Here is a 27671-nt window from a genome sequence, read left to right as displayed (position 1 = left end):
TCTTTACTGCACAGCTACCTTATGCCCTTTGTGGGAGCCTGCTTTCACTCATCTGCAGCACTTGCATCCAGCCTAGTTCAAAAACAGATTGCTGTCCCAGTCTGTCAGTTTTAAAGTTCATGTTCAAGGACTTAAAAAATCCCCAAGAAAATTGACACCACTAGCTGAAAGAGCAAAGGGCCAAAGAAAACTCTCAACTTCCAATTCATACAAGAGTGATAATTCTAGAATGTTTTCACATGAAAATTAAAATTGCAATGTTTCCTTCCAAGGCATGAGCTTCTAAAATGGAAGCATGTTATTAAGAATAAATGATTTATACTCCTAAGACACAGTGCTATTGAAAGTCTACTTTTCTGGTAACTGCAATTGTTCCAGAAATTGTTACATTTGATATGATTATAGAAATAGACTGTTAAATTCACCACAGAGTAGAAGAAATTTTCCATCTTGTGATAGATTTTGGATTGAATCAGCAGCTGCTCTTACAGTGACTTTCAATTTGGGACACATCTTTATTTACAAACCAAATGAAAAAAAACCACTTTCTCAGAAATAAAGCAGGTCAGAAGATACAGCAATTACTTTTCAAATATTAGGGAACACACTTTTTCACATGATATACATGGTACAGTTTCATTTTGCTACTTTCAATATTCACAGTAAAGTACTTTTTCAAACAATCTAAGTGTACCTTAGAGCCATCAAGTGCCAGTTAATTTTGTTCCACAGAAATATAAGATACCAAAAGCCAGATGAGTTCCTCTCTCTGTATTCAGACTTTCCCAAGTTCTTGTGCACTGCAATGCTGAAAGAGGTTTCTTAGAAAGCTTAAAGCTTCAGTTTTGATCAGTTCCAGCTGAAGCTCTATACTAAAGAACAAACACCAAACTCCTGGGCTCCACGGCTGCAGGATAAGACACTGGTCATGAGGATAGCTTAGGAAGATGCCATAATGCCCTTTAGATTCAGGATATCTGTGTTGTAGGTAGGACTTTCCTCTTCAGACAGATTGTCCTGAATGTTTACAGTCACTTAGATTTGTGGAGAAGGAACAGTGAGGAGACCAGTTGGCTTTATCTTGTTGATTCCTCCATCAAGGATGCAGACCCTTGGGTATTTGTTTTTCACCAGATGAGCTGCAAACTGAAACAGATCTATCATTAGCCCATTGCATATCATAGTTGTTAAGTGACAATAACTTCTGTTAATATTATGTAAGGCAAATTAACAAAAAAATATCAGAACCTATGAAGTTCTTTTTTTTGCACCAGTTAGTCCAACACAGGAGCTGTTAAAACAGCTGGGATGAATTCTGTGGTCCTGAAAGTGGCCCACTAATAACAATGATCTTTATTTATCTCTGCTTATGCAGGACTTTACCTCATTCTAAAATGACTGTTTAATCTCAGGGCAATCACTGGAGCCTCTCTCAAAGCATGAACTAACAAATATTTTTCTGTGCATTAATCTAACTCCCAGCCCTTTTCTGTAGGTTCCTAAGTGAACCCAATGTACAAGCATCACAGTTTGAGGGTATAGTCATTTGCTTACCTGTCAGACCTGTCTGATGTGACTTGATCTCACAAATGTCAGATATAAATTTGGGGTCTACCATCTCTTCCCTGCTCCCACCAATCTGCCCACAGGCAGCTTAAATAGTACAAGCAGGTATCCCCCCACCACTGAAAGCCTCTTTCCTCAATTAATTCATGCCATAAACCAAACACAGCAATTGCCACTTTCCACTAAGTAACTCTGTGAAACATTATTGTAGTGACAAAGATATTTTGTATAGCAAAATAATTATGAGTAAAAAAATCAAAATTATGTTCAGAATACCAAAATCCAAACAATATTTTGTGCATTACATGTAAAACCTACCTTCTACATACTGACTACAATTAAAAAGTAAGCACCAAATGGACTAATCAGTGAGAAACTAAGTTTTACTTAACTTCCAATAACAATAATTTCCAAGCTGTGAGAGATTGCTCTGCCATCCCAGTCTTTGAGACTGCTTCTTTAAACTTGGCTGTCAAATCAGTACCATTTGTAGGATCATTGAGTGCTTCCAATGGGCTATGTAAAACATTTGCAATTCCCTTTTTGACTACTTAAAATAATTAGCAATGCTATTTGAGAACATGTGCAAGCATGATGTCCAGGTCGCTAACTTTGCACAAACAACTGAATCACTGATTCAAGAACAGCTGTGGGCACCTCAGTCAAACTCAGCACCTGGGATTTCTTTTTTCATTTACTTTCCTCCAAATTACCTGTTACAGCATAACAGTACTGAGGCAGAACTAGATGTACTAGACCATTACCTGTAAGCATTCTGCTTGTTAAATTTGTTTCAGGTGGTTGCCTAGGAAAGACTCGAAGTTCAATCATCTCCTTCCCCATCAGTTCGGGTTATTCAGTACAGAAGTCAAATAAAAAAAAAATAAAATAAAATAAAAAAAATCCTGGCAATCAAGCAATCAAATCAGCTGACAGTAAACTTACACTGTATGCGGATGTCAGCTTTCATGAGCAAAGTAAATGCTGTTTTGGAAAGGTTCTTGGCTGCACAGGTGGTGTAATATGCACAGAGACATCACTAGGAGAGTCCAAATACCTCTTGCTATAATCACAGTCCATAAAGATGTGGTGTACAGTAGAGACAAAGATAGCACTCAGCTGTGCATACCATGAACTACAAAAATAGTTTACATTCCTACCAGATATCTCTACTTCACGTATCTGTCACCTCACAGTGCTCTCCACCTGTGACTAATGGACAGTGCTGTGTCCCAGACACCAACACTACTCAGAGCCAACCATTTCAGAAATGAAAAATGGCAACAAGCCTTCAGGCTGGCCGGAAGCACCATGTTATTTCCTGAGTACAATGTCCCATGTGTCAACAGAGATGTTCCACTCTCTGACTACTGATAATTTAAAAATGCTAATAATAAACTGTAAACCCTGATCCTAGTGTTTTGAATGCCCTAACCCTCATAAAACTACCATTCAATGTAATCTTAAAAGAAAATACACAAACAAATGCCTTGTACTTGGGGTTTGAGCATTAAGGCCTGTGTACCACTGTATTTCAGAACTAATTAACTAAGGTATGTCTAGAAATACATTTTCTTCACTGCATATGACAAGGTTACCTTAAAACCTTATAGTGAGGAATTTGCTGCTTCTTGCAGGGCTTTGGGCAAGCAAGCACTGCAAAATCTGGGACTGACAGCAACGATGGCAGGAAGTACAAGATGATACACCGTAAGACAAACCTTTTTTTTTTTTTTTTTTTTTTTTGGTCACAGAACTGTTTTCTGTTGTCTGCCTAGTTTCAGTGAGAAATGCTGCAAATACAGTTCAAAATATTGCAGCTGAACAACCAGCCAGGGAAAAACTACTGAATAGGAAATGTACACCTATCAGTATCTCACTACTGTGAGATAGGGGCTTAGAGACACATTGACATAAGCTGAGAGCTGCCACCCAATTCCCAATATCAGCCTCCAAGAGTTTTGCACTTACATCTGCCCAGGCACTGCATAGAAGCGTCCAGGTTTAGGACACATGGCAATAGGACTTGAGCTGATTAAAGACATTCCTAGTTTTACCTTCTGCCCTCCCCCCTTTTTTCACTGAAAATAGAAATAGTAACTTTTGGTAAAGCACAGACTTAGAAACATTCTCTCACTGGCATAGCAGTCTTCCTTATTAAAGGTTTGACCTTTTATAGCTCTGTTCCTCTGTACACGTCAGTGCCACCCTCTCCCAGACAGAGGAGCCTGTCTGTCGCAGACAAGAACAGGAACTTGTTCACCATGTTTCTGAAATGTTCCAACACCACCCAGTACCTTGCCTTGCCAAAATCCACTTTATGAAGCCACTGTTTTCAAAATACAGGGGGAGTGTTATTTCTGGTGGATGCACTGATGGAGAGGCATGAGAAGAAGGACTATTTGAAATAGCTACATAGATTTTTCTCCCCTGTTTGACCCTCAGTTTTGCCAAATACCAGTAGCCTGAATCCAAGAAATAAAGATTAAAAAAAAAAAATTAGTGTCCTAAAAAGCTGGAAAAAACCAAAAATCAGTGATCCCAAAAAAGAAAAAAAAAAAAGCAAAATCTCATGCATCAAAAAAAATCCCAAGATGCTCTTCTGAATGAATGTCCCAGACTTTCTGCAGCAGAAACTGCCATCCTGGAATGCATGCAGGGGCTCTACTTCCTTTATATATGCATTCATAAAGTGTCAGCTAGAAGTTTACTAACTAGCACCTGAATATGTAATTTGTAGTTTACTAAATAATCCAATTTACAAAGCTGCTGTTAAGACTGAAAATAACATGGTGCAGAGATAAGTCTATGGGCTACATCATCCTTAGCAACCTTTAAAGCACCTACATTTTAAAGAGAGATATACTGAAAATATAAAGGTAGTATAAAATGAAATTCCATTATACAGAAATATATTTCTGTAAATAGAAATAAACTCTCCTTTACTATATGATTAAACTTTCTCAAATTTATCAAATGTTTGTGTTGACATAACTTCTGAAATAACTCTTTCCCCATACCACCAATGAATCCCATCCCTCTGTAATAATGCTTCTGTTTTCATTTAGACAAGAAGACTAGTTGGGGGAAATGGGAGTTGTGCCTATCTGAGGAAAGGCTTCAAGGCATACTACAAGACTTTAAGCTTTTTACTTTCTGCTTCAGGTGGCCTTTCCTCAAAATGAGATTCCCAAATTCAGTTACTGTGTTTTCCCTGGTTGCATTTTATGTTTAAACCGAACTTCCAAATTGAAACTCTTGCTGCTTTCACAGCAAATATTACATATGAAAGGATAAATAAGTGAGAAACTTGTTTAATGACTACTATATGATGACTTTGCTGAAGACTTTGGAAACACAGCTCCTCTATTAACTAATGCATCCATCAATTCCACAGAAAACATCCTTCTTGGTGAGCAAAACTGAGACAGAAAGTTGCAATTTGCATTTGAAAGTAGTCAGCTAAGACTCTTCATGCAGATACAAAAAGTCAGGCTTTCAAAGACAGACAAGATCACAGCAAAATCATACCAAAATTTGGGCAAATATTAAACATTTTACCCTGCCTTGGTGATGCTCTCAATATAAACAGCATAACAGGACTGCTCCTTTAAGCACCATCAAGAACCTTAATGATCTGCACATTGGAGAATTTATCAAAATGTTTCTACTACCCTGTTCCAAGCTGCAAAATAACAGCTTTCAAGTGCTGCATGTCTTATGCCAGGCACGTCAGGTTTTCAGGCTGTCTGCAGCACAGAGTGTAAGACACAACAGCTTGAGCAGCCCCAGTCTCAGCAGCCTTTGGGCCAGCCAGGAGGGCTGCTATGTACACATTATTCACTTTCTCAGACATTCTTGTGACAGGCTGTAATTAAAGGGCACGCTGGGAGGGAAGGAGGAGTAACATACTGCACCAGAATACCAAAAAAGATTGCTGTGACAAGCGTTGCCATGGTATAAATATTAACAGCATGCTCTGAAAGAGTCAGAAGGAAAATAGACGTTGGAGGCGAGATATCAACCAAATTTTGTAGTATTCATTCATTTTCACAAAATTGTTTCTAGATTTCATTTGTAAACTCATGCTACACAAACCTCTCAGGAACTACAGTCTATTTTGCTGTGTGATTCCAGTCCAAGAGCTCACCTGCACCTCTCTGAAACCTCAACAGTCTAAGTGATCAGTCTGCAACTTTTTATACAACACTCTCCATGTTGCACAACACGGGTCCAGTACACAAGATTATTTTTAGACAGCTACTTCTTGCATTAAAGGGTTCCAGATAAATGAAACAACACTTTAACACCATGGAAAAGATAGGAATCTAAAACCTGTCTTATCAACAAAACAGTACCTAGCTGTTGGTTGTAGTATTACCATAAACTGAATGGAAGTTAAAAAAAACCCAACCAAACACACAAAGGACAACTTGGTGCAAACACATACTAGGGGGTGGGAGGGGTGGAACATAGAACCAACTGTTTTAACAAGATCAACACAAAATTCTCTATATGTAGACCTGTCCAAAAGGGAACACTTCCCATTCCATCAGTACAAAAACACAACAGTAACTTAAGGGACTTAGATGCAAAGATTTGAAAATAAGCCTAAACAAACAGTATTGCATTATATGGTATTTAATAGCTGGTTTTAGAGTAAGTTTTACAGAGAATGAAAGTAAACACTCAAATTTCTTCAAGTGATAGATTTTAAACACCTGTATTTTAAATTTTCCACCTAGAAATAACATAGAGTAAAAAAAAATCCACCTGAAAGTAAGTAGAAAATTAAAGTCGGTCACAGATATTTAGCTGTTGTAACACAGCTAATTTATAGTGAGCAAAATAAATGCAGTGCATACATTACAAACAAATGGAATGTAAAATACAGAAAATACAGAAAGAAAACTATTCAATTTTTCACTCAACAAAAAATAAAAAAGCTGTTAGGGAACAGAAATATGTAATTTTGAAAAGAGGCATAACAGCTGGCCTGGATATAAAAAAAAGGAAGTATGAGTCTTTGTGAAAGATTCTACCTCCTCCCCCAGGTCTATGGTTGCCCTAAATCTTGAAAATTGGTCAAAGAAGTATTTGATAATGAAAAACATTTCTTTGGGATTTGTAGTACTTTTTCCTAGCACTACCCAAACTGCAAGTTTTGTTCAGTTTCTACTCAAACCCTCCTGCAGCAGTCAGTCAGTCCATCCTATTCAAAGGCTGGTTCAGATACAGCTAAGAGAAAAGCAAAACAACATTGCACCAGATAAGCAGCATGGATATTGTAATTGCCAAATTCACCAGCTCCATTCTGCCTGGTATATCCTTACACAAGGTTCTGAACCTGTAACAAATATTTATAGTTCATTACCATCTCTATTTCAGTTATCACTATTTCAGATTCTCTGAACTGGAATATCAGGAAACACAAAACTCTGTCTCAGAGCTGAGAAACAACCCCAGAAAGTTGAAATTCTGTTGTAATGCAGTAGCTCTAAGCAACATGGTTACAACTTAGTCAATCCATTCCAGCTCCATCAAGGACAAGAGAACTCTTTCAGAGGTGTCGTCCACAAACACTATAACCACAACCAAGACAGATGTCTGGAGAAACCCTGGAGCCTGACAGCACCACTCTGAGATATAGGTTCCCCATTCTCCCACCTTTCCTGTCCTCAGAGATTTCCCAGATGACTGAGAAGAGCTGACATGCTGCTTCCCAGCATCTCTCAGATGTATTTCCACAGGTAAAGCCAAGGACTCCAAAATTCCTCATTCCAGAAGCATCCAAACCTCTGCGTAGTAAGGCACACAGAGAGGTCAAACAACTCGCACATCGAATAACAACTGAAATTTTCAATGACTGCTACCATCAGTCTCAGTAAAACATTCAAAAAGAGAACTATTTTGGAGTTCTAGAATTAGCCTGTTTTCCTTGGCACTTGCTTCAGAGGATAAGGAACACTCAGATTATGTCCCTAAGATCTGGCATTTTCTCCCTTCCTCTTTCACACCTGGCTGGAACAGTGAGAGATTTAGGTCATCCCTGCTTGTACCTGAGGCATTCAGTGCACACCAACCAAAGCCAGGGTCAGGGGCAGAGTTACAACAGCACAACACAACTCCTGGCTGGCAGCCCAAGTGTCTCTCTTGGGCTGTGTGAAGAGCTGGCAACAGCAGCAGAGCTGCTTTCTCTCTGTGAAGGAAAGCATGCATACATTACACATGTTACAGTAATAAAATGGGCTAAATTTATGGAATGAAATAATGGAGACTTAGCCATGTACTGGGGAGAGTTACAACCAGAAGGATTGTTGCTGATTAACTAAAATGTTTCAAACTTTTCAAAATACAAGCTTAATCTCTTCCTCTGTAAAGGCAACAAGGAGTCTGAGTGCAGATGGAAGAATGGGGCCTTAACAAAACAAACATGAAAGAGCCATTCGGGGAATCATAAGGGGCCCCTCCATCCCTGCAAAGAGAAGAGTTTTCATTCCAATTGTTCAGTCACTTTTCTCCAGAAACTATTTACAGGGAAACAGTCTAAAAGATGTAGAGTGGAAACATGTCCGGAAGTTTATTGCCTAATTTCTGTTTACTTGCACTCAAGAAATTTCATTAAGCCCTTCCAAAAAAATATATTTGTCTTTAGAAGCACCAATCCTTTAGTATTCTGTGCAATACCTAATCTTCAGATCACCCTTGGAAGCTTCACAGGTATCAATTTGTGGTTTTAAGACAAGTTTATAAACAAAAAAATCATGCAAGGACTTGCTTCTTTGGTAAGGGCTTTTAAAAAAGGCCCGGGGAAGATGACAATAAAAGCACACAAATTCAGTAGTAACCAGACACTTAAATCTATGTGTCTCAGTCTTCAAATAAGAAATGTATTTTTGACAGTGTCCTGGGAGAGAGAAAATGCTATGTGCTCTTTTCATATAGAAATAAAAAAATATTTTTTCCAAGCTAAGAATATGTTATACAAAAAGAATTCTGAATTTGACCCCATCCCTCTTGCCTTGAAAAGGGTCAGAAAAATCTCATGGAAAATCAGAACTTCTTGTCTTAGTTTTGGAGAAAATGAATGTATTTTATCTATTAGCTATTGCAATGCAGTAAGAATGACTACTTTGCTTCAGTAACTTAGAGAAGTTGTCTAGACAATATATTTATAGCAGCATAACTTATTTTAGCAAAAAGTAATCGATGTAGCAATTAGAATTTACAATTTAGAATTTATTTCCCAGCTACAAAGGCAGATGCTTTTTAAGCTTTGACTTACAGCTTATCTGTCTTCTTCCAAGCAAAACATAAATAAGTTGCTAATTATTAGACTGATTAAAGTGTCCTTTTTATTCTGTTTTACCATTTTTATTTTATTTTATTCTGTTATACCATTTAGCTGACAATAAAGCACATATATGAAATCATTGGGGGAAACACATTTATTAATCAACCATGTGACAGAAGTAAAAGTGTGCCACTGTCAAAATTAAATTGCTAGAGAATGATTTAGTGTCAGGTAAGGTATTTCTCCTGTTTTAAATTCAGCCATTGCAGTAATATAGACAAAAGTTTGAAATGGAAACAGATAATGGCTTAGCACCTCAAAGCTGACTGAAGGAGGGAAGATGAAGTAATGTCACCTTTCCATAAAAAGACCCAAAATAATCCCTGACCTACATATGCATAACTATAATCCACCTTTTCACTTGCTGTTATCTCTGACTTTGAAAGTAACAAAAATCAGGAGACATGTTATTTATCCTAGACTGAAAAAGAAGCTACTGATAACCTACTAATAAGTTGAACACTTACTGCCCTTTTAACTATTATATTCCCAACTGTAATGATACTTGTCCATAATGGAATTTACAAGGTACTTATCTATCTGTGGAAGTTGGAAAGGAGAATTCAACTCAATTTAATGTACCCGAAAGTTAAATATCAAAATAGAATCTGATTGATGAACTCCAAAATAATGCTCTTTATGTGGAAGTCTCCTGCTGTTTTCAGAGACAAACAAATATCTGTTCTGTTAACAAGTCCCCAGAAAAACCTAGAAGAAAGGCTGGCACCAAGCGAGAAGCAGCCTAAAGGAAGGAATATTCTCCAGAGAAGTGTGAAGCAAACACCACCACACAATACCTCTTTTTCAATATCTTAATGCTGATAATGGTGCAGCCAGTAAGACTTCTGTACATCAGCCAACATATTAATTTAACTTTTAGGGTTAATACCATCAATGGTTTACCATGCAGGATTACCCTGTTTTAATTCTGTACTAAGGAAGTGTTCAACTACAGCCAGACCTGTCAGATCCAGAGGCACTATGAGACACAGCTGACTTCCTTATCCTCTTGCTGGAACAGTGCTATGGTGAAGTTTTCAGTTTTCTCACATCTCATACTCTAGACAGCACTCAAGACATTTTCTTTCCAATTTAAATTTTTCATCATGTGGCACTGAATCAAATGCAACAAACAGAAACAGAAATGAAGTACAAAAAAACTTTTGGTACAGGTCTGTTCAGTATATGTCACTTTGCTTTTTAAATTATTTTTAAGTGATCCCAAGTAAGCTGTTCATATGAAGCACAAATGGAAGATTCAACCTTCTAATTATAAACAGCCCCATAGACAATTAGTTTTTTTTCCACACTTACCTCTGCCTCTCCTATATAAATTTAAACTAAACATATAGCAGTGTCAATCTCCAAATTTTTAGTACAGTAAATATCAGTGAACACTTCTGAAAAATTCTTTATGGCAGAAGGTACAATTTTTGGCTCATCCCATTTCATCTGGAAATACATACTTTTGTTTAGAAAATATACATTTAAAGTTGAGCATCTTATAATATGGACAAAAATTGGTTTTGCTTCCATGCATTCACTTTTAAGTTTTTTCCTATCATTGGATTACCTAGTAAAATTTAAAAGGTAATAACTATTGCTCTTGTCAAGCCTTGATCTACACAGCTTGGGTGTGAAGAGTGGCAGACAGTTCTGTAAGGCTGTGCAGAGTAAAACTGAGACCGGCCTTAAAAAAATATCCACAAAAGAAAAGGTTTTATCTACACAGTCAGATTGAAGCTGGTCTTGTATGTACTTTAAGGGTGTGATAGATGTGGTGAGTCCCAACCAGTATTTAGGCTTTAGTATTGAATTAATTTGTGGTCAAACTGGTCAATCCAGTATTTTGTTGCTACTTAAAGCTCAAAACTCTTTAGTTAGGATTTCAAGAATTCTAAAAGCAAATCAAAAGGCAAAGCAGCATTTCTTCTTTATGGAAAGCTGTAATATTGACAATCCCAGGTCAACATTGTCTTGGCTGCAGAAAATCTGGGTTTAGAGGATAAGACAGCACCTCCCATGTGACTGAAGTACTCACACTTATTAAGCACACAGCAAGATTTCTTCAGCTGCACAGCAAAGGAAACATTTCATGGTTGTTTCAAAAATTTTGAAACATTAAAAAAAAAAATGAACTCACCTGGACTCACACAAAAACCTAGACAGTCATTACTGAAACTATGTGACAGGTGGTTTACAGTCTCTTCCATGCCATCTCTGTTATGATTTAAGAAACCTGATACATATCACAAGTTAATTTTCTAAATGATGAAATGCAGGTTAATAAAGGGGATTTCTCCATCTACTTACAACTCCCTACAGGTATTAAATGAACATCATGTGTTGGGCTGATGCTTCTGCTGTTCCTGACATGACAACCTTTTAATGAGTCACAGCCCTCCTTGTCATATCAGGGTTACAGTTCATGTCCTTTGTGTAAACAGGCTTAAGAAATGGGTGAACTAAAGGTAAACCATAATTAAGAGTCTGAAAAAAAAGGGTAACTTTCCTTCATCTGAGAGAAGTATAGTGAAAGAAATATTTATGCACTTTCACGTGTTAGTCTAGCAGTTCTCAACACCATCAAATATTTAATTCTAGAAAGGAACAGGCAAGTTTGAATATTCTTCCTGTCTAGCTAGTGGCACTGACAGTAAATATATCATACAAAAGTTACCAGTGAGGATCATTCTCACCTTCACTAAGCACAACTGCAGGAACAAGTGATTCTAAAAAACTGGGCTATACATTGTTTCTTACTGGTAGGAATATTAATTATATCTTATTTCCATTGCACTTCAAAATGTTTCTGTCCCCATTCAACTCACCTTGTGTGTCCTTCTTAACTCCACAAAAAGTAACTACTAGCCAATTTTGAAAGCTCTTACTGATGCACATTAGAAGTGTCGATGTCACTTTTCTGACATGACAACAATAAAGATTTTATAGCTGAAGAAGATAATATTAAGCAATTGCATTTCAAAACATGAGCCTTCTCAGATGTGGACCACCTGAAGGGAAATGCCCTTGTCTAGAAGCAGAAATGAGCAACAACAAAAACATCACCCCAAATCCTGTCATCATACACAAAATTCTAACCTAAATTTATAATTTATTCCAAATTCTAATCTAGCATTTATTTTATTACTGCCATATGCAGGCTACTCTAAGATGTATCTCTAAGGATTAAAATACACATTACAGCAATATACTTACAGCAGCTGTGTTTTTCACTGCATTTCCTACAATCACCACAACTCTTCCTTTAAAGCTCTGCAGAGTGGCAGTTGCTGGGCACTGGATGAGATCCCCTTCTGTGGTAAATGCTGATGCAAAAGGGACATTGATGCTGCCAGAAATGTGGCCACGGTTAAAGCTTAGGAGGATCAGTTAAGGAGGTCTGAAAGGCAGAGAAACCTGTGGTGCATGAATAACTGCAGGATGAACCTACTCTTCATCCTGGCTGCCATGATACAACACCATTGGTCTTTTGTGATACAGTATTTTGACAAACCTCTTTAATGTTTACTCATTTGGAGAAAAACCTGACACTACATATGAAAGCAAGCACAGAATGAAGAGCTGTTTGGTTCAAAGAAGGACACAGCACAGCACTACAGAAAATGATCTTCAAAATGAAATACTTATTGCTAAAGAGCCAATATCCTCGTTATACCTAATTTTATGGATTTCACTTAAACTCTAGTCTGCTAAGAGGAGCCAAATACCAATAAGCAGTTGGAGCACCTCTTCTAGAGGCATTTTATACAAAAAGAATGAAGTATTTAAAATGAGAACCAAAACTAAACAGGGATTATCAGGAAATGTCCTCAAACTTCCTGTCAACTCCCACAAGTCCTCTAGTATTTTGATCCAAACTGAAATTCTAATGTATATGACCTCAGATTCCCAGACAATGAGCACCATGTATATTATCTGCAGTCCAACTAAATTCAAGTGTGTAATGGGTACTGAGAAAAGCAAACAACTCTGTGACATTGTAGTTAGCTGTTCTTCAGTTTCAGAGGATGATCATTCAATGAGATTTTATAAACAAGTATTGAATGTGAAGGTCTCTTAAATAAAAATTAAGTTGGACTACTACTACCTAGCTTTTTATGAATTTGAAAATGCACCATGACCTTGACAAAACTCTGAATTACTTTGATGGACTGTAACACACACATGCCTGGAATATTCCCCTTCTCCAGCAATAAGCAAAAACAGCTTTGAAGTGGTGGGAAACAGCAAAGTTCTACAAAATTATACACAATGCCAAATAGTGACATCAGTCAATCTATTACTGTACTTGCAGAAAGCTAGTTAAATTTATAATTAAATCCCAGAATCCTATTAAATAAAGGAGCTGCCTTAAATGGGGGTAAGATTTAACTGATTTAGAGTAATAGTAGCATTCGTTTTTCATTATTTATGTAACAGTTTTAGTTTTAAGATCATCATTGTTATTGTGTGGGAAAAGCATGGCTACGTAAAAACATTTGAAAGAACAAAAGATGATCATGCACCATTCATTAATGTTGTCAGTTTATTTCTATTTTGAATGGGAAAATTATATCCCTCCATTATTCCTCTGTGCCAATCCCATTTCCCCAACCCCATTTATAACCACATAACTCCCACTGCTATTGATCATATTCTGAAATGATCATGATTTAGACAGAAAATAACTCTGGACAAATTTAGTTACTTAAATTACTAAGTACACTTAGAGAAACATGACCTAATATTTAATAAAAAGTTCTAATTGCTAAGACAATTTACAAAAAGGCCAGAATTTTGTGCTACAGACTGAGAGACAATAAATATGCAGCTATAACTTTCAAAACATGAATGGAAGGCTGCCAACATATCTGTTAACGTGCTTAATGAAATAAGCCTTAGAAGAATTGCTGGCCAACTGAAACAGTGCTTTGTGTCTAACAGCTTTCCATTGGAAAGCCTTCTGTTACCAAGCTGTCTCCTGGGAAAGCGGGCTGGTAGCTCTTGCCCTTGCAACATGAGATTCCTTATAAAACAATCCCTCAGCTTTCATGTGGGTCATGTTATGAAATATGAATCATGTTTGATATGTGTTGGAAGATCTCTCATGCTTGTCTCAAAGCAACAAGGAAATGAAGTGAAAGCAAAGTTTAGCATGACAGACATACATGGTGAAAAAGACTAAAACTAAAACACACAAAATGATCATATTTTTGAAACACCTCACAGTGGTCTGTCACATTTTAAAACACACACAAGGAAACATACAGTCTGATCCTATCTTAGTTTGTTGAAATTTTGTGACAAACACAAAGCCTGTTCCCTTATTGCGAGAATGAACAGGACACTAAATGCAGTATCCTTGAGGTTTCCCATGTATATTCACAACTGCTGACAATTTGATAACTTTCTACACACCAGATATTTTCTTCTGCAAATGATATACCAACCAGTACACTCCAGGGCAATTTTACTACCTACCTGGCTGCCTTCTTAATGGCACTTCCTGTTAATGGCATTGTTAATACCAGATGGTGTTAGGATATCACTCCAGCTATTATTTAAAGGGCAGCACGTTTTAGTCTACTACAAACTTCAAACATACCAAAACATCTTTAAGAAGGACTACCCCTTCCAAAATGCAAACAATCCCAGTCCTTCAACTACATTATTTCAGGAAAAAAACAAACGCAAAGATTTAAAAAAAAATATGCTTTATGAAAAGAACTGTAACTTGAAATGCAACACGTGTAAGGTGAAGACAGGGTAGTGACCTTGGTAAAAATATAGCTCCAAAACACCATTATTATGTATATAATATGTATTTTCTGATTATCAGCTACTAGAGGACTTAAGTTAGGATGGCTACATGTTTGCATTACCTGACATAGCTAGAAGGCACTCAACAGGAATCAGTTTTCCACTGAGGGACTGGCAAAGCACATGAGGCATCACCTCTTCTCTGTCTCCCTTCCACTTAATTGGAAAGACTCACACCTTCCCAAAATATTGGTCACATTAAATGGGGAAGGCCTGCTGATGATACATCTTATAAAGAAAAATGTAGCATTAAAGCACTTGTGCTACTGGTACAAAGTGATTTCACTAAACCCACAACTTAAAATGGGAAGGGAAAAATACATTTGTCCTCTGCTCTGCAAACCAGGCCTCTCCATGCTGAAACCCCCCTGGCCTTCAGCTCTTTCACTCCACCTCCACCAGATCCCTCTCTTTCCATTATGTACCATTCTAACACATCAGTCTGCAGACAATGAGCAGGCAATTGACACAAGCAGGATTTAGCAAGACTGGCACTCATAACTGAAGGATACTCTTCGCTGTTACGGATGTCCACCACCAGCAGCTTTGGCTTGCTAGGCTTTGTTTTCTTTACAGGTGTTTTGGAATGACTAGGTCCTGTCAACTCACACAAGTCAATCAGGTCTTCTGCTGAAATTCGTGGGGACACCTCTGCCTTCAGGTCATCCAACTTGATGGAGTCCCTAGACTTTAAAAGAAAAAAAAATAATATGAGAAGTGAAAGAATATGGGGTGTTTTTAAACTTATAATTATTTGACATCTTCAAGTATAACAACCTAGTTAGATAGAAACACATCTTTTTCTCATAACTCTGAACTAGTCAGAGTTCCACTAGCCACACGAAAGTTCCAGAGCAGTGCCAAATGCCTATCTGACAGCTACAGCTCTATCTTCTGTCAGAATTTGTTAAAATAGAAGAATAGTTTGAAAATTTGTGCAAATGATTTCAGTTTGTGATTTATTAATGAATTATTCACGGTGGCTGATGGGCTCACAACATCTACAGAGCATTTCTTAACACCATAAATTAAGAAAACTGTCTAGAAAACACTCTGAAAAGAAAAACTGAAAAGATTGGAGCAGAAAAAATGGCTAGTAACTGGCAGCTTGCCACAGAAACTGCAAGGATGTCTTTGAAACATACAGAGCTTTCTAAACACCAGTTATTTCTCCAGCCCAAAGACCAAGCACAAATCAGGACACCAGAAATGTAAGATATAATATTATATCTAGAATATAGTATTTTTTTATTATTATCTGGAAAATCTGTCCTTAGTTTTGTGGGATAGGAGAATTAAATATTAAATTAAAAAAAATTTGTTTTGGGGAATGTGACAGATTAAGACACAACACACACCACACCCCTGGTGGTACTCAAGCAACTGCATGATAATACCTGAAATTATATTTGGTAAGATAACATTCATTGTGAATTATCTCAGAAATATTCACAAGTACTAGAATTTGTATCCTGCATGCTCTTAAAGAATATCACAGTAGCAATTTTTCTGCTTCTAAAAAATATTCCACTTCTGTTATCTTGTTTAAGGCTGCAGTAATCACACCAATACATTATTTGCTTATAGCCCATGATTCAAGACAACAGGAGTAGCAATCAGAAGAAAACTGAGGCATTACCAATTGTTATTAGTCTGACTGTTGTTAACCCTAGATTTTTTTTTTTTGCTTTTAAACATACTAGTTCCTCATCTAATCTGAGGACTATGCCAAATTTAGGGAATATAACAGAAAGACATAGACTTTTTTTTTTTTTTTAGTTATATTCCAGAAAAGACTTCTTAAGACAGTCCAGCACTTTGAAATACCTCTCCTCAAGTTATCCAAAAGCCCTCAAAATTACAAACAAAATCAGTAATTCTACTTCAGGGAATATTACCTCACTGAACTGCCTTTTCCATTGTATTTAATAATATTCAAAACAGAAGAAGTTACAAATTGCCAGTCTCAACACTCTCCTTCCAAGTTCAGAAAAATAGAGTGAAGATGCTTTATAATCAGAAAAATACACAATTTCTGGAAAATGCATGATTTGTTTCAACAGAATAGTCAATACTCAAGGGAAATTTGTGTTCATAAAAACCAGTGTGACAGGGCACAGCCAACTTCCAGTTGCTGTCTAAAGCACCTCCCACCTGAACAGCTGAATTTTCCCAGAAGGAGTCCAAGGAAATGAATTGCATTAAAAGGGAGGAGGAAGAAAAAAGTCAAACTCTTCTCTAAAACTTCATACTTGCCAAAGGAATTCAGAAGTCTCATGTCTGGGGGATTCATAGCAGACACATTTGCAAGATCCAAGAAAGGCAGTAATGTAGAGAAAGCCACTGATTGCATAAATACACACTTGGCTGACACAGCTTAATATGCCTGAATGCAAACTGGCAGACATCACTACATTCTCCTCAGACAACAGCTTCTGCCTTGGGAGCATGTTCGAGGAGCAACACCAGGGAGGGAAGGGAAGCAAGTCTGCTGCAAAGAGTTCAATCCTTGAAGTAGGTTCACATGATTACAGGTAACAATAAACACTCAGATAATGAAGTCAGTGAAATTGGCTGAGATGACCCGAATTAAGTCTTCTGGAGAAACATTTACATTATGTTATTCAGTTGTCCCATTCAGTTGATGGGATGAATGCCTCAGACAAGAATGAAACATTAAGAAGAAAGCATGAAGTCTACAGCAGAAAACATACCAACCAAAAATCACCTAATCTGATATAAAAACATTTTATCTAAAAATATAAAGCCATACAAAGTGTTTTATAGGTACACACTATCTGTCCTCTTGTTAGGTTTTAATAACCAACACAAACATTCTTTCCTTTTAACTGGGTTGAAATTAAGAAGAAACGTATCCAGCTGTGAATTTCACATTGCTTTGACCTACTATGTCCTATGTACTGTGGTAGATTCAGTGATACAACTTCTCTATATAGGCTTTGAACAAACCTGAAGCTTCTTGACATACTAGCTGGGAATAGAATTGATTCAGCAATTCTTTCTCTAACAACTATTTTATCAGACTGATTTATTTCCTTCAAATTGCAAAGTGAAATCTATGCAAGCGTTTATAAGATAATTTTGCTAATTACTAAAAAAATTACTACCTCTGCTGTATCTGGTAACAACTACATTTCATCTCATGCATTTTCTCACTAGAATGTTCTAATGAACTGCCAGTCTGCACAAACTAAACATGGCCAACATCAAGCTGTCAATCCTTCTACCCCATCCTCAGACCTCATCTTCATAAACCACCATCCTGCTACAGATAATCTGAAACTGCAAGAAACTACTACAGAAACTGGACTTGAGACAGCTCTTCAGGCTGTCACATCCACTGAACACAAAGATCTTGCAGATTCTTCTGAACCTTTAATGCCTTTCCTACTCCTCTACATAACAGTGTTACATAGGTGATAGCTGTTGTCTGTCACCTCAGTGCCTACTCTCTTTCCTTCAGCATGGACAAATAAGAGGAGATGTACAAGAAACAGGCTGACATTTTAAACAGGAGTCTTCACATTTCTCAGGACTATTTTCTTCAGTTCCCTGTTTAAGCTTTACTATGTCATTGCAGGCATTGCTTTCCAGCTGTGAAGAACCAGAAGGAAAAGTAGGTGAAGGAAGGAAGAGGGTTCACCGTAAACCAAATCCTTTAAGTTAGGTTAGCTGCACTCAGAAAAAGTTTATGGCACTGATAGTCTGTTAGCAATTACTTACAAATATCCAACAAGCTATGAACAGGGTGTACTAAGCAAATGAGATTTTGATTTCACCTACATTAAGTGCAGGCAGGCACATCTCAGGACAGCTACTTGCAATATCCTGTTGAATTTACCATCTATATTTTTTTTGTTTGTTTTAAACAATGAAGGGAGCATAATGATTATCTCACAACCTAAAACTCACATGCCAGTAATACTCTATAGGGAGTACAAACAGGACAAATTAAAAAAAAAAAAAGCACAAAAAAAAAATCCAGGATAACCACTGGGAAAAGCTTAAAAAAAACCTTAAAAGCTTATCATATACATAAAATGCTTGTTTCTTCCTTTCAACTGTCCTCCTGCTGTGATCTATTTACTATTTTCCAAGGCAGACATGGTACATACTTTCTAAAAAAACCCACACTTAAAAAAGCAGAAACTCTGAGCACAGTGCCAGAAAGTAGTTAAAAGTCCAGTTACAAATTTGTGTTTTAGTGACTGTGTTAAGAAACTATACTGACAACAATACTGAAATTGAGAACTGCTCATAGACAGAGCATACTCATGTACTTTGCTGTCATTACTTAGAAAACATAAAAATTATCAGAAAGACACATCCATGTGTGAACAAGTCTACATGTGCTAAGATACTGAGCTTACTACTTAAGTCACTTTTTCTGTTTTCCTGCGGAGAGAAACTTATTTTAGCATATTCTAACTACAAGCATGAATCTTGCTTCAGACTATTCAGCTATAAGCAACCATTTGTCAGGCAAGACTGCCGAAATCAGCAGGATGGCAATAGCAGAAAGAGTACCTAAGCTGAAGTCTGAAGTCTCCTTGTCATCCAGAAGTTTCTCTGATAACACCCTACATTCTTTACTTTCAAAGTACTTATTCTTCTCACCCCATTAATTTTCAAATAGGCCTGGGAATTGCTAATCCATATGCATTTACTGCTCTTAATAAGAAGAAACAGCATTAAGAATGAAATTATTTTTTTGTTAAACATTAGGAATTAAAGCTGCTTATCCACTCTCGATTTGGAAGTCAAGTTTCAGAAAGATTAAGGCACTCCAGAACATGAAGCTGGTACAATCACAGCTCCTATCTCTTCTCCCATTAGTCTGTAATCTCTTACAGGCATTTCATCATGGCTATTAAATGAAGATATGCACTTTTTTTTTTTGAGAAAGGATCAAGGATCCCTGATTTTTTTTTGAGAAAGCCAAGGATCTTTAGTTCTGCTGAACCGCAATTTAACAGAACTTTCTCTCCATGGAAAGGACAGCTTTATCTGAATAGATGCAGGGTTTCTCCCTTTTGTCTTTGAAGCTGGCAAAACTTAGTGCAGCTTATTTAATATACTAGGAACTGCAGCCTGGAAGTCAGTATAATTAAAATCTGGGGTTCAAGTAAAATACTCTATTCAAACTAGCAAGATCCTTCATGAAGGAACATGTTTCATGAAATATGTCATTCCATACTTTTCAATCATATTTCTGAAACCAGTGTATGCAAATACATAGAAATAAGACTACAAAAATATTTTAAAAACGCTTACAAGATAATGGTTTAAGCTCTGCAGTCCCCCTCCCCACTACTTTTATTACAATCACTAACAAAGGGTCATACAAAAAGGCTTCAGTGTTTTTTGATGCTCAATTCTGACTGTTTATAAAGCAGGAAAAGTCAATCTTCCATATTTTAAGAACTCTCTTCTACAGTTCTTCAACACTAGAGTGCCAGTGCTCCCTACACAACCTCTAGCAAACTGATTTATAAACTTAGATTCAGTCCTCTGTGGCCATCATATTCTGCTTATATTTCCTAGTCAATACACTGGTGTCTACCTTCCCCATGCTCCCTCTCTCTCTCCACTTCCTATTGAAGTTTGCTCCATTCTTATTTTGCAAGCTGTTCTCTTCCACCCCCTCCACCATTCTGACTCCCTCACAAAGCTCCCTACCTCAGAAGTCACACCTTGGGAAGGGCAAACAGAAACTTCCAGCCAACTGTCAATCATAAACATCCTCCAAATGTCTGCACACAACTTTGTAGGCTGTCTACAAGAAACCTGAGCTCCTCTTGCCAAACCAGCCCATTATTAAGGAAACCTCTCAATGGAATAACATAACTGAGTGAATAAACTGAGTCAACAGGACTGGAAGACATGATATTCCCCTGCATGCAACAGGGCAGACATGCTGCAAACTCAGTTATTGCCCCTGATATGATAAAAAAAGTAAAAGCTGCTCACCACTGCATGGAACCACTTCAAAACACAAAGCTGAGACATAATCCAGTTGTGCCTGAAAATACTCACAGGATGCCTTAATGTGCAATAAAACTATAAATAAAATAAAGTAAAAGCAGGAGCAAGAATGATCTTGCCAGCCTTGAATGTTTTCCATCAGTGCCTCTTTTTTACCTTTTTGATAGATGCTCTGTCCTTGACAAGAAATTGTATTCCTTTGATTTGAGAAAAATTATCACAGAATCTTTAGGAAACAGTCAGAGATTCCCCTGTCCTTTTAACAAAAAAAACCCAACAAAATATCAATCAGAATTTAATAACACATCTCAATGCAAACTGCAACTGCTAGAAGAATTTCCTTCATAATGTGATCACGTATCTCACTTGGTCAGAGACCCTGGATTTAGACATTCTACCTTCCTTCATCTGTAGTTGCTATTAATTCACATTCCTGTTTGTGAACTGGCATTAACAATGGCGGCACAGCTCTGGGACATTTTCAGTCATCTACCACTGTGAAGCCTGTCAAAATGTGCTGTTCAGGCTCTCTCAACTGGTGACTATTAAGATGAGTACTGAATTTGAGTAATTGACAAAAATTTTGATGATATGGTCAGCCAGACAGTTACCCTGTAAGCTATATGTGCTTTTCACATAAATATTTTATTTCTTCACCATTCCACCCATTTTACAGACCTGGGCTGAAGCTTTGTTGAGCTATATGAAAATCAAGAGAAACATTTATTCCTATAAGTCTAAAATGTATTAATTCACATTTGCAGGATGGGCTCCATGGTTAAACTTCAGTGCAGGCTCAACTTTACAACCAGTATGGATTCTTTCTTATAGTTATGCTGTCACATACATTTGATAATCAGATTTTCCACTCCTAATAATGTCAGAAGAGAAAAAAAATACATATATATAGAGCTGTAACACTTTTTTTACTAGTAGATTAAGATGGTGTTGACACCATTACACAGGCCACCAGACAATTTGTACAAGGCTATGGTCTGCAAGAACTGTCTGTGACAGCATCAGGCAAGAGAGCTGCATCTAGAAAGTCTTTTCTATCCTCCAACTGCACTTCCTAATAAAGTTAGATCATGATGACACTACATCCTGACTCAACTGAGAAAGCATACAGCATCTAGCCTGGCCTGAGGTGCACTAAGAAAGGAATGAGAGGAATCCTAAATTCAAGACTAGCCCAAGGCAGGCTCCTATAGAGACCCATGTTGAGAAAACAAATACGGTAGGACAGAAGACTGAGGAATAGAGGGAAAGGCACCTTAGGCTGACATAATACACTCCCTCCCCCCATCATGAAAATTGTGTTAATAACACAGTTAAACAGCACTGTGCTCTAAGACCTAACTTTCACAGCAGCAGTGTATGGCACACACAGGAGCTACTACAAGTTGGAATTAGAGTTGCTGTGACTGGTAGGAGGCAGCTATAGCTGTGTACCTGCACATGTTTGTGTGGGAGACAAACCATTAAGATCCTTCAGTCTACTTCTCCTCCAAAACTTGACTTCAAAAATGTCTCCCAAACTCCATTGCTTCTAATGCTACAAGCACACAAATAAAAAATGTAACACCAAGTGGGTAATTCCTCACTGCAGTATCTAATTGTGCTTATCAGAAGCTGAACGAAGCATTAAGCTGTTTAGATATGTGCTGGTCCTAAAGCGTATTTTAACACACTCAGAAGGTTATTCTGACTTCTCTCCTGAAGCAAACTTACATAAACACTGCATTTGCTCTTTCATTTTTCTTTTTTAGATGCAGGCCACTGTTTCTTTGTTTTTTTATAAAATATGGATTGTTTAACAAAGTATGAAATAAAACTGTCACTCGGGAAACTTCAGTTTGGTTTTGGTTGACAAAAAAACCCCTTATTTCTACTATAGCACTCCCTCTCAAAGATAAACAGTCACAAAATACATGAAAACAAACACAATAAGAACCGTGTCTTTATTCAGCCAGCCAGATTGCAAAGCAGGACCACTAGAGCCTAAAAAAATACTCAAACGCAGAGGTGCGTAATTATTTCCTAATATTCTCCTAGAACTTGACTTTAAAACAATTTCCAATTTGGGAAAAAACAATTAAAAAGAACACTCCCTACAAGATGCAGAGAGAAAGAACTAGCTAGATTTTTTTTTTTTTTTTAATAATTAATTTTACTGGTACAACTACCCTTTCTCCCTCTGCACATTTGTTAATCAGTCATGGAATCCCAATTGTGGGAGGTCTAAAAGGTCAAATACAGCCAGCTTTCAACTTCAAAGTGGATATGATCACAAAGGCTTGTGAAGAAGGACTAGTGGACAATCAGTGAATCCAGAACCTGAGCCTAAGGCTGCAGCAAAGAGTGCCCTGGCTGCCCCAACTGCCCCATTAACATTCAAATCAGATGAACACATCCCAGGGAGACCCGAAAACAAAGTCTGTGCAAAACAAGCTTACAGCCCTTGAATATGATCTAGAGTCCTTAAATATGATCTATTACAGTCTCATATAAATAGCATTTAGATTATTACAAACATTACAAACATACTCCTTTAATTCTGTCTCAACTAAGCAGTACATTTGTTTCAATGAGTTTATATTCAATTTAAATAATTGCAATTTGTATTGCAACTTAAAAGAATACCCACAACATTCATTAGAAACTTTTAAATTTACATTTAACATCAATTATTTCTTGAGCCTTATATTTTGTATTTTATCAATTCTGGTAATTTAATGCCTCATCTTCTACCACAAAAAGTCCTAAAACTATAGAAAATACATACAGATTTTCAAAGTCAGTCAGAGTAGACGAGGTGCTAAGTAAGGCTTCTTTTAAATAATTTCCTCTGCAGAACCAAAGCTCTGGAAGCAGAGGTTTCCCTACATTCCCCACTTCCACTGGTAGCTGGCTGCCTGTCTTATGAGTATCAAAGATTAATCTAAAACAGAAGCTCCAAAGGCAATGTAAAATAAATTAGAAGCATTAACTAAGATCCTGATAAGTTAATTCTTCACACAATTTGAACTGAAGACCAATTTGAGTAAGAGCTTTCTGTTAAGTGTAAGAACGATGGAAGAAGAAAACAAAACCAAGATCCATACAGAAACAGAAGATGAAATCTGAACTGGGTCAAGGCAGTCAGAAGACCTTTCAGGCAGAATATAAGTAACAGCCATTGTGAACAGCATGAACACCACACAGACATTTCTTAGCTTGTACACTGAAACAGAAGGGTTGGTATACACTACTGACCATGCTTCTTTCTGAAGAAGAAATGGATTTACACAACAGTTTAATGGCTTAATATAAACCTGGCCAATATATTTTATATGGACAAGTACTTCCTATGTGCACACAGGAACTCAGAAGCAACTCAGTGCTGTTGTATGACAAATAGGCCTGAATTCCCATCTGTAGGAAGTCTATCACACAAGCTATCCTTAATTATTTGCAAAGGAAAGATAACTTTGCTTATGCTATTTCTGGTAAAAACATGGTTTTTTATATCTGTGCTGTTTGATCAAACCATTAAGTCAAGTTACTGCTTAGGTATTTCTACTTCTTCATCAAAAACAAAAAGCTGAACTGGACTGTTGGCATTAAATCAGTGCAAGGATCAATAATTGTCTGGTACACTTTTTTCCAGTTGAATGCTTTCATTCCTCAGCATCTCTCAGGAACTCCCACTCTTGAAAAGAGAACTCAAGAGCAGAAGAATAAGACAAAGCTGTAATTGTACCAGTCTCTGGATTTCTTTCAGTTCCTCTGCCACACGTGAACAGATATTGAGCTGCAATATTTTCTCCCTTTTATTTAGAATTATGGAAGTAGCTGGAGAGAGTGAATGTCTACCATATCTACAGTAATGGAGACACAGATACAGCAGACAATTGTTATATTACAGTGTTATTTGTCTCTGTGACTCCTGCACATTCAGGAAAAATACTTCAGGAGTTTCCAGGGTACGAAAGTGAGTTTCAGGAAGAGAAGGAAGGAAAAAAAAAAATCAACCATGTACCGGTAAAGAAAAGTTACAGACACAAAACTGAGTAGATTCTAGTGTAAATTCATTCAGTAGTGAATTTAAAGGGCTTTTTCCATTGTTATTTTTGACATTTTATCTTTCTCAAAATAAACAATGCAAACCCACTTAAGATGTACATTCATTCTCTCTGAAACTATTTCCTCCTTGAGATTTTATCTCAGTAGAGATATGCTTACTGGCTGGAAGAGTAAAAGATTAAGCAACACACAAGTCTGGGAATTAAAAAGAGAGCAACCAAGCCTATTTACAAAGTTGCAAATAGATGTCACTAAAATAAAAACTAAGCAATGCTAGTGATAAAAGGAGTCAAAGCAGTTTTGTTTTACTGACTGCTGATTTAGGGAGAAAAATGCACACCCAGAGGGGAAATACTTCTCCTGCTATTATTAACCAAAGCACATGTTGATACACACAAATATTTGAGTAGCCAATAAAAAACACTTAAGAAACAAACTGAAGCAATGTAGAAAGAAAATACAAATATAGAGGTAAGAGACAGCTGGTGTTTACAATTAAAAACACTAAACATTTAATGTTTCAAGAGACATAAATTACCTTCAGAAGCAAACCCACAACTTTCTTCACAAAGAACTGTTCTGCACCCTACCTACTTTCAAACACAGAGGTGACCCACAAATATAAAATTGGAGATAGAAATGTAGTGGTAAGTATTTGTCCAAAGAATGACTAACTAAATAGGTAAGGAAACAGCAAAGTTATTTTTTTAAGAGCTAAACTGCAGAGCAAGGACACAATGGTGTTTCAGAAAATCCATTAAAGGGTACTGTGTGTACTAAAGATTGAACTCAGATTTCACCCCTTTCAAGTAGATAAAAAGTTTCCCCATGGCAGCAAACACCAGGAGAGGATATGTTTGAAGAAAGAGATGGATAATTCCAGGATTAAGGTTAAAAAAAATCCCAAACAAAAACAAACCACATCACCTTTGTGTGTAAATAGTGTATTACATTAATAATTTAAATTAATTTTTTTATCAATATTGCTCTAATCCCTTAGAAGTGTCATTTTATGAAGACAAACATCCAAAAGGACAGGATTGGTCACAAGTGAGAGGCAGCTTGTTATGGACTCATGTTACATGGGACTTTCCAAGTCTGAACTATGGCTCCTGACTGAATCATAACATGCTTGTATCTATCTGTCTCAAAATCTGACACAAAATATACAGCACATGAGAGCAAACAACACATTTGTAGATTATAATTTAAGATATGAATAGTCTTTTTTGTGTCCGGGAGATTAGTTCCCTCTTTGCTTACATATTTCTGTACAGATCCCAGAACCTATACAGCTCTCTTTCATATGAGCTAAAAAACACAATACAGGAATAACCAAAAGATCCAATATACTTGTGCTTCAAAAGATGTTAAACCTTCAGCTGCACTGAAGTATTTCAAGAGGTCTTTGCTGCTAGGCAGACAGAATTAGAAATGAAAGAGAAGGCAATAGTTCTAGTATTTATTTATATCCTCTTTAACATACCAAAAACATTTGCTTAATTTCTTGGAACTTTTGGGATGGATGAACCTAATTACCATTTTTATAAATAAACACAACTTCTGGTATGAAAATAAAAACACTATCAGGAAAAAAACATTCAAAACATTTCTCAGCAAACAGAAGAATACTGAAAGAGTCTTGCTTGATTTGAAATAGGGATTTTTCTGTTACAAATACAAATCTTTTTACTATTTATTAGTTCAGTAGACCAGCACTGCTTTCTCCCATCTCCCTTTGCAATATCCAAGTGTTTTGACTCTTGCTTCTACACATAAAGGCACAAGCAAATGCTTAGAAATCAGAAGACTTGTTTTTTTAACTTGTTTGTCATAACATTCAGAAAAACTAGCACATGCACAAAATCATTTTCACTAGTAGCACTGCCAGACATGTGACCAGACTGACAAGAGAGACTGAATACTTTCCTTGGAAGTTTTCTTGACCTGATGGATCAAAGCCCTGGGCTACCCTATCTGAATTCAGTGTTGGACATGTTTTCTGCAGGAATTTGTACCTTAGGAGGTCCTATCTGAATTACTCAAAGAAAGTGAAGCGCCCTTGGCTCCTTCAGAAAGCCTCTCTACACATCTCCAGAGCAGCACAGCAGCAGTTGTGGTGGCTACAATTCCTAGATGACAACAACCAATATTCCCTTGTAATTTCACTTTTCTTCTCCATTGCCTTTCTAGATCCACCTACTGTTTCTTAAATCCTGTACGATCTTGTAAGTTTCCTTTTGTTCTTCATCTGCATGTTACCACTTGCAATACTGATCTGTAGCTAAGGCTTCCAGAAATTACAACAGAAATAAAATAAAAACTAAAGTAAAAAACAAGAAAATGACTGAATATCAAGCTCCAGTTTAAGGACTAAAAAGTAAATATTCACTTTGAATACAGCAACACTTCTTAGTTTCCTAGTAGTCAGGAAAAACAAATGGAAAGACTAAAACCTAATGCAATTCACCAAAGAGATATGGCAGGTCTATATATACTTTGCATATTATTGGAATGTTCTCATGAAGAGAACGATTTTAGGAGAATGTGGATGGAAAAAAAACCCCAACAAAATAAAATTTAGTTTTTAAGAAACTAACCAGATTTATACTGTTTAGAGGATGGAAAGGAATAATTTCAAATTACCAGTATTCAGACAGCTCAACTGACAAGAGAAACAGCCATTAGATTCTACTGGATAGAGGAGAAAAATCTTTTTGCTAAACTGGGTATCTATTTAACGATGGTATTCTCTTAGTTAGTAGTTACTCTTTGCCAAGATAAACACAGGCATAACTCACCTACTAAACTCTCCGAGTAACTTGGGGCATATCCTTTACCTGATAAGCCAAGAAGG

The 27671-nt window shown here is 36.9% G+C and overlaps 1 protein-coding gene across 9 annotated transcripts in view; it reads right to left on the bottom strand.

Moving 5' to 3' along the window:
• Positions 1-491: 491 nt before the first annotated feature.
• Positions 492-27671, bottom strand: part of TBCK (TBC1 domain containing kinase) — an 87892-nt gene continuing 60712 nt past the window's right edge. For 6 of the 9 annotated variants that reach the window (XM_023924698.2, XM_086888283.1, XM_023924697.2 and 3 more), the window contains 3 exons: positions 15256-15431; positions 12140-12299; positions 492-1146 (listed from right to left, as the gene is read on the bottom strand). In XM_023924698.2, coding sequence (XP_023780466.2) covers positions 1036-1146; positions 12140-12299; positions 15256-15431 — 447 coding nt within the window. In that variant the 3' untranslated portion in view covers positions 492-1035. Of the gene's footprint in view, positions 1147-7233; positions 7365-9881; positions 10035-12139; positions 12300-15255; positions 15432-27671 lie in introns of those variants that run through there. The other 3 variants (XR_015286637.1, XR_015286639.1, XR_015286638.1) reach the window with 2 other exon arrangements.

The sequence above is a fragment of the Cyanistes caeruleus genome, chromosome 5 (genome assembly GCF_971803275.1).
Source record: "Cyanistes caeruleus chromosome 5, bCyaCae1.hap1.1, whole genome shotgun sequence".
In the NCBI taxonomy this organism is placed as follows: Eukaryota; Metazoa; Chordata; class Aves; order Passeriformes; family Paridae; genus Cyanistes; species Cyanistes caeruleus.
Note: the sequence above shows the minus strand (reverse complement) of the source record. Positions and strands in the feature narration are given on the sequence as shown.